Source organism: Tupaia chinensis, unplaced genomic scaffold (assembly GCF_000334495.1).
Source record: "Tupaia chinensis unplaced genomic scaffold, TupChi_1.0 Scaffold147554_1, whole genome shotgun sequence".
Classification (NCBI taxonomy): Eukaryota; Metazoa; Chordata; class Mammalia; order Scandentia; family Tupaiidae; genus Tupaia; species Tupaia belangeri.
In genome coordinates this window covers 413,336-422,813 of record NW_006207406.1, presented here as the reverse complement: position 1 = coordinate 422,813, position 9,478 = coordinate 413,336, and the positions used below count along the sequence as shown (strand labels likewise).

General features: G+C 44.4%; 1 protein-coding gene across 1 annotated transcript in view; it reads right to left on the bottom strand.

The window, feature by feature from the left end:
- The window catches only part of RHOBTB3 (Rho related BTB domain containing 3), a 74,025-nt gene that overhangs the window by 32,835 nt on the left and 31,712 nt on the right, over positions 1-9,478 (bottom strand). Inside the window, exon 7 of the mRNA XM_006169853.1 lies at positions 1,032-1,144. Coding sequence (XP_006169915.1) covers positions 1,032-1,144 — 113 coding nt within the window. The remainder of the gene's footprint in view (positions 1-1,031; positions 1,145-9,478) is intronic.

Sequence of the window (9,478 nt, the reverse complement as noted above, 5' to 3'; positions counted from 1 at the left end):
CACTTAATATTACTCTATATTCTGCTAGGTATGGTACACAACTTACCTTTTAATCAACTGTAGCCAATTTGCTTATCACAGAATCTGAAATAAGAATACACTGGCTAAACCGGGTAACATAGCTGTCTTAAAATTTAACAAATCGACATAAAAAGGCCTTTGCAGACTCTGTACAATCTAATTTTAATGTGCACAAATTTATGGCCACATACAAAGTCTGTGCTTTTATAACCTTTAATCTAACTTCTAAAGACTCAGAAGTTGAGATCAGCAGATAGTGGAATGGTTATGTAGCTGGACTCCCATGTAGTCAACCATAGTTTGAGTCCCGGACCTGGTGGCTTAACCTCACATGTGTGTGCGTGCCCAAGATCCCTAGAGGAGAATGGAGGATAAGGGATTATGAGGTGGCCAACCACCCTGGGGGGTGATTTCTTGCTTTCTGTCTCTCTGACTCTCTCTGTCTTTCTGGCGAGCACATGCGCCCTATAGCAAAAACCTATCACCACCCTCCCCCAAAAAACCTTAAAAATTTAGAACCTATATTTGAATAGTATCTTGATAAGCAATTCCTTAACATTCACCCTGGTTAAACAGATGTCTCAGAACTCCTAGAAAAGGCACCGGCAGGAACTGCTTTACTCCCCAAACTACTTGGACAGAAATTGGGAGGAGTGAAAAGCATCTGCTGTGATCAATTTAATTGTTACTGGAGAAATTCAACAGTGCTTTTTTGACATCCACTGGACTCTCCTGGAGTTTCAGGAAAGTGTGGAGAAGATAGAATTCACAAACGCACATTTTAAAGACATGACTCATACACATTTGAATTTCTACATAAATTAAAATCTACAATAGTAAACAATAACATGTTTTATACTCAAAGTCATTACATGGCCCCCCAAAAGAAACTGCTTAAGGAAAACACGTATATGTACATATTATTTGAATTGTCTAATGATTTACTATTATGTTCATCATAGCATATCAATTAAAATTCATCAAGAGTCAAAATAAACAAATCCATTTACCTTTCCTGGTGTTTTTAAAATACATTTAACTTTCTCAATTACATTTGAAACATCCCCTGAATCTTTCAACTTCTTCCTGATGTCTTCTTCCAATTCTTCCCACTGGAAAGCACCTGTGGTGAAACCAGCACAAAAGGTTTTTCTATTAACCCAGGTGGTAAGAAAAATACATCTCTTATCATATATCCACACTCTCCTTATTATTATTCTTCCCATGTTTCTTTATCAAATATGTATCTTTATAATTACACTAAGACATTTAAATAGCTTCCACGTATTTTAAAAATTGGGCTTCCAGGGCCAGTAGTTGGCATGGTGGTTAAGGCAGTTGGATTCCCACACGGTCAACTGTGATTCAATCCCAGACTTGGTGGCTTGAAAAATCATGCTGGGCACGTGTGCATGTGTGCCCAAAATCCCAAGTGGAGAATGGAGGAGAAGGGACTGAGGCCTGGTCATCCCTCCTGGGAGGCGATTTCTCACTTTCCCTCTCTGTGTTTGTCCTCTCTGGTGAGCACATGCACCCAATGGCAAAAAAATAAATAAATAAATAAATAAGAAAACCTAGAATAAATCAAGAAAGATCAGTTTGCCATACTCTAAATTATTTCTTAAAACCCGAAGTCCACCTTCCTGGATGGATGTCACTTCTCCATCACGGGTGGTCAGTTAGTGAGAGTGAGAACAGCAGTGACCAGAAAATGAGTTTCCATGACAAGTGGTTCAAGCCAAAATTACTTTCCCTGGAGGTAGACGTGGTCTTGCTGAAGGTCAAATGACCTCATACTAAAGACGGAGAGTGGTGACTTCCATCAGGTAGAGAAATAAGCAGCAAAACAGAATGCGTTCAGCCTGTGCACTGTCAGGGCCAGACTGGAGTGTCTGGTAGCTAACTCCACAAAAGCAACCTGAGGTAAGGGGCCGATGATTCCCTCATGAGCTACGCGGCCACACCACTGGAGCCAAACCATCCCGCTGGCCTCTCCCTTCCCTTCATCCTAGTCCACTTCAAAGCCACCGCTCCTAGCCTCACTTCCCGTCTGTCTCCCACTCCCCTTTCCTCCCGTGTCTCACACATTCTGTGCTATTGTCACCAACAGCTGACCTTTCCCCCAGCACCCTTATCCCTCGGCCTGCAGCGGCTTCCTATCCCGCCTACCTCCTCCCTAACAGTCCTCGCCCCAACACAGCTACCCCATCATTCAAAGCTGCTAAGTATTCCAAAGCACCATCTGCTCACAGTATTCTGAGAAGTTATCCTCGTCTACCCACGGCATGTGGAGCGCCAGAAAGCGCAATGTGTACAGGTAGTCAGGAGACCCAGGTTCTAGTTTTATCTCCACCAGTAACTACCGGTATGGCTTTAAGTAAGTCATGTGACCTCCCTGAGTGATTTGAGATTCTCTGAGATTCTTTCTTCCTTCCTTTCTTTCTTTCTTTCTTTTTTAGAGAGATTTTTGCTACAGGGCACATGTGCTTGCCAGAGAGACAGAAAGAGAGAAATCACACCCCCAGAGGGGATGGCCATGCTGCAATCCCTTCTCCTCCATTCTCCTTTCAGGATTTTGGGCATGTACACACACGTGCCTGGCATGAGTTTCAAGCCAACAGGTCTGGGACTCAAACTGTAGTTGGCAACATGGGAGTCAAGGACTCTAACCACTACGCTACTTGCTGGCCTCAGGATCCTTTTCTATCTGCTCTCAATCCACTTCTTTTGATGTTTCTCTTCCTGTATCCAGCACTGTGTCAAACACCTTCCTGGATACTGGGGAGTGAGGAAGACACATAATAAACATTTACTGGACTAAGCAGATCAGGCATTTGCAACCAGTCTTTATGAACTAGAGTCAGAGCCAATGGGAAGGGCCCACTGTGTATCTAGTAGCCCTCGGGGCTCTGCAGCTGAGCCCTGGAGCACCTGGCACTCCCCTGCAGCCTTCCAACTTCTGGCCCTCACAACTACTACAGTACATCCTTGGGGACACTGGAGCCCTGAGATGCGGCATTTGCCATTTCCGTGGTGTAAATACTCCCGCCATGGCCACATGCAAGTTATCAAAATGACATTATGAAACCTGGGAATAGAGATTATAGACAGAATTGTACTCTCACAAGGTGGTGCTAGCTGGTTTCAGCATGCCATGGCTTCTTCCCACTTGTGCTAGCTCTTTTTCTGACTTCCCTGTTAGCTTCCCTAATCTATAAGAATTCTGTGCTTTTTATCTTCTTCCTGAACTAACGATTTTTCACCTTGGGGTCACATACTTTTCACAATCTGATAAACTCTTTGAATAGTTTCAGAAATGTTCTCTTCAGAAAATTCCACTTGTAGCCAACATTAAAGTCTGTATAAAAATGTCAGAAGTGGGACCAGCAGGTGGCATGGCTAAGGCACTTGACTCCCACATGGCCGACTGTAGTTCGCGTCCTGGACCCAGTGGTTTGAAACTCACATGAAACAATGTGTGCATGCATTTCCCAAAATTCCAAAAGGAGAATGGAGGAGAAAGAATTGTGACATGGATGTCCCTCCTAGGAGATGATTTCTTGCTTTCCCTCTCTCTGTCTCTGTCTCTCTCTCCCTCTCTAGCAACTACATGTGCTCTATGGCGAAAAACAAAAACAAAAACAAAAACCTTAAAAAACTATCAGGAGCAAAAAGAAGCTCTTACAAGCCGAGAGACCTAGATCAAAACTTTTACTCCAAGCTAGTGTCTTTCAGCCCTAGCTGTGCATTATACATACCTGGAGATCTGTTATAAAATGCCATTAGAGGAGGTTTCATTCCCAGCTCAATTAAATTAGAACTTCTGGGAGTGGGACCCCTAACATTGATGTGTTTTTAAAAGCTTCCCAGGTGACTCCTATGTGCATTAAGTGCTATTAATGACCACTGCCCTTCCTTTAGAAATTTCATCTATTATCAAAACTCGGGGTTAGTGGTATCCAGCAAACAGTAGTATTTTTGATTGTCTGCACTCCTGCAAGCTGAAGGAGAACACAGATACTGTCTCTGTTTTCTTTTAGTTAGGCTATATAAAAATAAAAGTTACATTAAGTAAAATTATATGGACTAAAGAACATCTAAAAGACATCTCCATCATGAAGATTACCCGAAAGCAGGAAGCATCGAGTAATCCCAGTACACAGGATTAGTAGTAGGTTAATCTCCACAGGTCCCTGATCTGTTTGAGAACGACCCGGAAAGGAACGATAACTAAAAATGAAAGTACGACTAACTGTTGGAGCCAGCAGGTGGCGTGGTGGTCAAGACGCTGGACTCCAACATGGCCGACTGTAGTTTGAGTCCTGAACCTAGCGGCTTGCTTTCTCACTTTCTCTCTCTCTCTCTTTGTCTCTCTCTAGTGAGCACATGTGCCCTACAGCAAATTAAAATAATAATAATGAATAAAACTAAATAAATAATCATTTTTAAAAAGACTGTTAAGTCCACACTAAGGATTGGGCTGTTTTCATCATTAGAAATGCTAATAAGATCATCTTTTGACACTTTTAGGTCCAAACACAGTAATTATCCTTAGGTTAGAATTTTTCTTTTTTTTCCCTTTATTTTTGTGTGTGTGGTAAAAAACAGTTAACATAAGATTTACCCTAATAACAAAATTATAAGTGTATCATACAGAATTGTTAATAATAGGCACAGTATACATCTGATCTCCAGAGGTTTTTCATCTTGCAGTACTGCTTGGATTTTCTCAAAGCACTTACTTTATTTAGACTCTCAGAGAGCACAGTATTCTTTTTTTTTTTTTTTTTTTGGAGAGATTTTCACTGTAGGGTGCGTGCGCTCGCCAGACAGACAGAGAGAGACATAGAGACAGAAAGCGAGAAATCACCCCCCAGGGGGGATGGTCACGCCGCAATCCCTTCTCCTCCATTCTCCTCTCGGGATCTTGGGCACGCACGCACACGCGCCCGGCGTGAGTTTTAAGCCACCGGATCTGGGACACGAACCGCGGTCGACTACGTGGGAATCCAGCGACATAGCCATTACGCTAACTGCTGGTTCCCAGAGAGCACAGTATTCTCACGTACACTAGGCTGTGTTTTGTACAGTGCAGAAAAGAGCATGCCCCAGAGTAAGGCCCAGCACTGGTGGATACCGTGCAAACCGAGGAGGAAAGCTCCTTTCCAGTCATCTACTCCGGCAGCATTTCATTACGTGACGTGAAATTCCAAGGGCCATCGCTGGCAGGAAGAGCTCAAAGCTAAATTCTTGAGGCTCTTAGGAGCACTTCAGTTCCTAACCATCTGAGATCATGTGACACAGGAATTCGGAAGTATCAGGCTGTATCAAGTATTATAAGAATGCTACAACCGAATGCCATGGGAGGATTACTCCAAGAAGACCAGGAAACTGGCAGCCTCACTTTCCAGATTACTCCCTCTCCTTGGCCAGTAAGTGCCGACAAGCCACGCAGCATTTGCAGTTATCTAATAGGAAATTTACACAGAGGAACCAGACACACCGCATCTGGTTATGCAAAAAGTCAAGTAAGAAATAAACTGGAATCCTATACATAGATTATAAAATGCCAACTGGACTTTTATCCAGGTCTCTCCCACTCCTAAATACAGAACCAAACACCCACGATGACATACTACATACAGTTTCAAATTCCTAAAGGTAAAAAAAAAACGTATTTTATTGAAAGATAATTTAGACAAATTTATTCTTTATAATTTGGCACATTTTAGATTTAAAAAAATTGTTTGCTATAGAGGGTGTATGTTTGCTGGAGAGACAGAGCAACAAAGAGAGAAAATGAGTAAACATCCCCAGAGGGGATGGCCTCACCACAATCCCTTCTCCTCCATTCTCCTCTTGGGATTTTGGGGCACACACAGACATACCTATAGTACTTTCCAAGCTACCAAGTCTCAAACGCATGCTCAGCCACGTGGATCCAGCTGCCCTAACACTATGCCACTGGCTGGTCCTAATATGGCTCATTTTTAACAAGTATTTTATCTAGAAAGAATTGAGACATTCTTTATTATTTGGTTCATTATAAAAAGAAAAGACAAAAAAAGGCCCAGCCTCTGTGCAACAGTCAGTATTACACCAGACCACAGAGATGGAAGCCACATGCCAACCACGGTTCGAGCTCCTGGCCTGGTCAACGTAAAAACACATGGGACATGTATGTGCATGTGCAAGATGCTAGCAGGCTGGAGGACTGGGGGACTGGAGGAGTGGGACTGCAGTGTGAGCAAGTCCCATGCAGGGGGCATCCTCCTGTCTCCTGCGTGTACACAGGCACTCTATCATCAATTAAAAGGAAAGAAAGGATCGGAGGTAGGTTTACGATGATATTCAGTTCACATTTGCATGGGGTAAATATTCCTGAGCACACCATGTCACAAATGCTTGCTCCACAATACCAACCCAACCGAGGTGTGAAGACAAATACCCCTCTCCTGTGCAGGTCCCTAACACAGCCCCTAGGTGGGCCAGTGCATCTGGAAAGAGACCACTGCACAACTGTGTCTTAAAACTTACATGTTCAGGGCCAGCAAGTGGTATAGTGGTTAAGTACAAGGCACTCCCACATGGGTGGCCATGGTACCAATATTTGCTATCTTATTCTCTCTCTCTCTCTCTCTCTCTCTCTCTCTGGCGAGCACATTCTTCTTAAGGTAAAAACCTCTAATACAAATTGCCTCTCACAATACTTGTGTTCTAGGGACCATCAGGTGGTGTGGTGGTTAAGTGGTTAAGATACTGGACTCGCACATGGCCGATTGAGGTTCAAGTCCCAGATCCTGTGGCTTGAAAATCATGCTGGACCTGTATGTGTATATGCCCAAAGTCCAAGGAGAAAAATGGAGAAGAAAGGAATGTGGTGTGGCCGTCCCCTCTGAGGAGCGATATCTCACTTTCCCTCTCTCTGTGTCTGTTTCTCTCTCTCTCCAACAAATGCATATGCCCTATGGCAAAAACCTAAAAACAAAACAAAACAAACTTGTATTCTAGTCAAAGGTTATAAAATGTTCACAATACAAAACAAAATGAACAAGTGACAAAACCCCCAAGTTTGGCCCCTTTAGTGAAATCTCCGAGAAAAATGTAGTTTTAAAATACTTGATTTGATTTAAAACAAACAAACAAACAAACAAACAAAACCTATTCACGAAGACTAGAAGGTAAAACAGAACTATTATCTTTTGCTAGAAGACTCTGGGTGATTATTTTTCCCTTGTAACATATTTTCTGCATTTTTAAGATTTTGCTGTGCAAATAAAGCTTTAATGTCTTTTTAAAATAGCTTTAACTTTTGCTTGAGTCAAAGATTATAATCTGTACAGAAAGAAAGAATAAGCAATAGGTTCCTGCAGAACCAGTTATTTCTCCTTTCCAATCAGCACCAAGATCTTCCTGGTCAGTGGCCTGTGCTCCTGCCCACACCTGGCACCACCTCTGGTCTTGGTCACGATGTACCAGGAGAGCAGAGCAGATGCGAACAGCTGTGGTCAGGTGTAGAAGCTGGGACTCGGAACTGGCTGAGGGCCGGCAGGTCAGCAAGCTCGCCATCCCACCATGCCCCTCTGTCCTCTAATCCCCCTTCCTGCTTTGCTTCATTCTACCCAACTGCCAAGCACCCGCTTTCCCCTACATCAGGCAGGGGACACATCAGGGCACTGTGATTCCCAGCTCCAAGAGCCCAGCACCCGGCAGCCTCTTGCAGTTCATTTTGAATTTGTGCCTCTGAGGCTCTGGGCTGAATCCGAGGCCCTCATTTGCTGGTTGTGGCTGGTCCCCAGTCCTTCCAAGAGCATCAGCCTCCCGTGGGAGACTGCTGGGAAATGCAGCATCCCTGCCCCACCCCAGGCTTACTAATTCAGAACCTGCACATTAGCAAGATCCCATGTGATCTGTAAGCACTTTAGGGCTGGAAAAGTACTGGTCTAGATGATGAAGGAAAAGCGGCTGCACCACTCACGATACGGATCCTGGCGTTCCTGAGGCTAATTGCCAGCCCTGGGTCCCCTCACTGGGCTTCTATCTCGCCCACAATACTCCATCCTGCACCATCAGCAGAAACGAGCCTTTCTTGTTTTGTTTTTAAGTGTTTGCTATATGGCGTGTGTGCTCACCAGAGAGAAACAGACAAAAAAGAGAAATCATCCCCGAGGAGATGGCCAGGCCGCAATCCCTTCTCCTCCATTCTCCTTTTGGGATTTTGGGCATGCACGCACACGTACCTGGCATGTTTTTCAAGCATCTGGGGCGCAAACTGCACAGCCAGTCGTGTGGCATCTAGTTGCCTTAGCCTCCACCTGCTGGCCTGAGATGAGATTTCTTTTTTTTTGGAGAGGTTTTTGCTATAGGATGCGAGCGCTCGCCAGAAAGACAGAGAGAGACAGAGAGACAGAAAGGGAGAAATCACCCCCCAGGGGGATGGCCATACTGCAATCCCTCCTCCTCCATTTTCCTCTCAGGATCTTGGGCACGCATGCACACACATCCGGCGCGAGTTTAAGCCACCGGGTCCGAGACTCAAACCACAGTCGACTACATGGGAGTCCAGCGATACTGAACACAGCCATTACGCTATCTGCTGGTCTCGAGATGAGGTTGCTAAAGCCCAGTCTGCTCACACTCAGAGCCCTAACACAGCTGCTGAAGATAGTAAGAATGGCTGCCACGGGCCTGGCCAGCCCACCTCCTACCAGCCATGCCCTCCCACTCCATGTTCCAGCATGGGATAAACCTGTGGTCCCTGAAAACAGCAGGACCAAGGATAACGTTTTATTTTAAGACTGACTGGGTTGTCAGAAAAGTCATGATATATTTTCCTAAGGTTTTCTATGCAAAAAATGCATCATGACTTTTCTGGTGACACAATATTTATTTTTTTGAAAAAGATTTTTGCCATAGGGCACATGCTCTCGCCAGAGTGAAAGAGGGACAGTGAGAGGGGAAGTGAAAAATCAGCCTCCAAGGAGATGGCCATGCAGCAATCCCTTCTCTTCCATTCTCCTGGGATTTTAGACACGCACGCACACACACCCACCATTAGTTTCAAGCCCCTGGGTCCAGGACTCACACCGTGGTCAGTCATGTGGGAGTCCAGCACCTTAACTACCACACCACCTGCTGGCCCCCAGGGTTACATTATCAATGAAATTTTCCTCAGTATATTAATCTCTCTCAAATGGTATCAGAATAAAACTTGTAATAATTAGTGACTCTGGGGATGAGATCTGGGGTATAAAGAGAACTTTTCATCTTCTTTCCTCTTTCTCTCCATCCTCATGTATATGTTTTCTGAGTGTATAATTCTTTTTTTTTTTTTTTGGACAGGTTTCACTTTGTCATGACCTTCCTGTCTTGCCACCTAGGAAGCTGGGACTACAGGTACCTGCCGCCACGCCTGGCTTTGAGGGTGGGCTGAGCATCAACCCAGGTCTCCCACGTG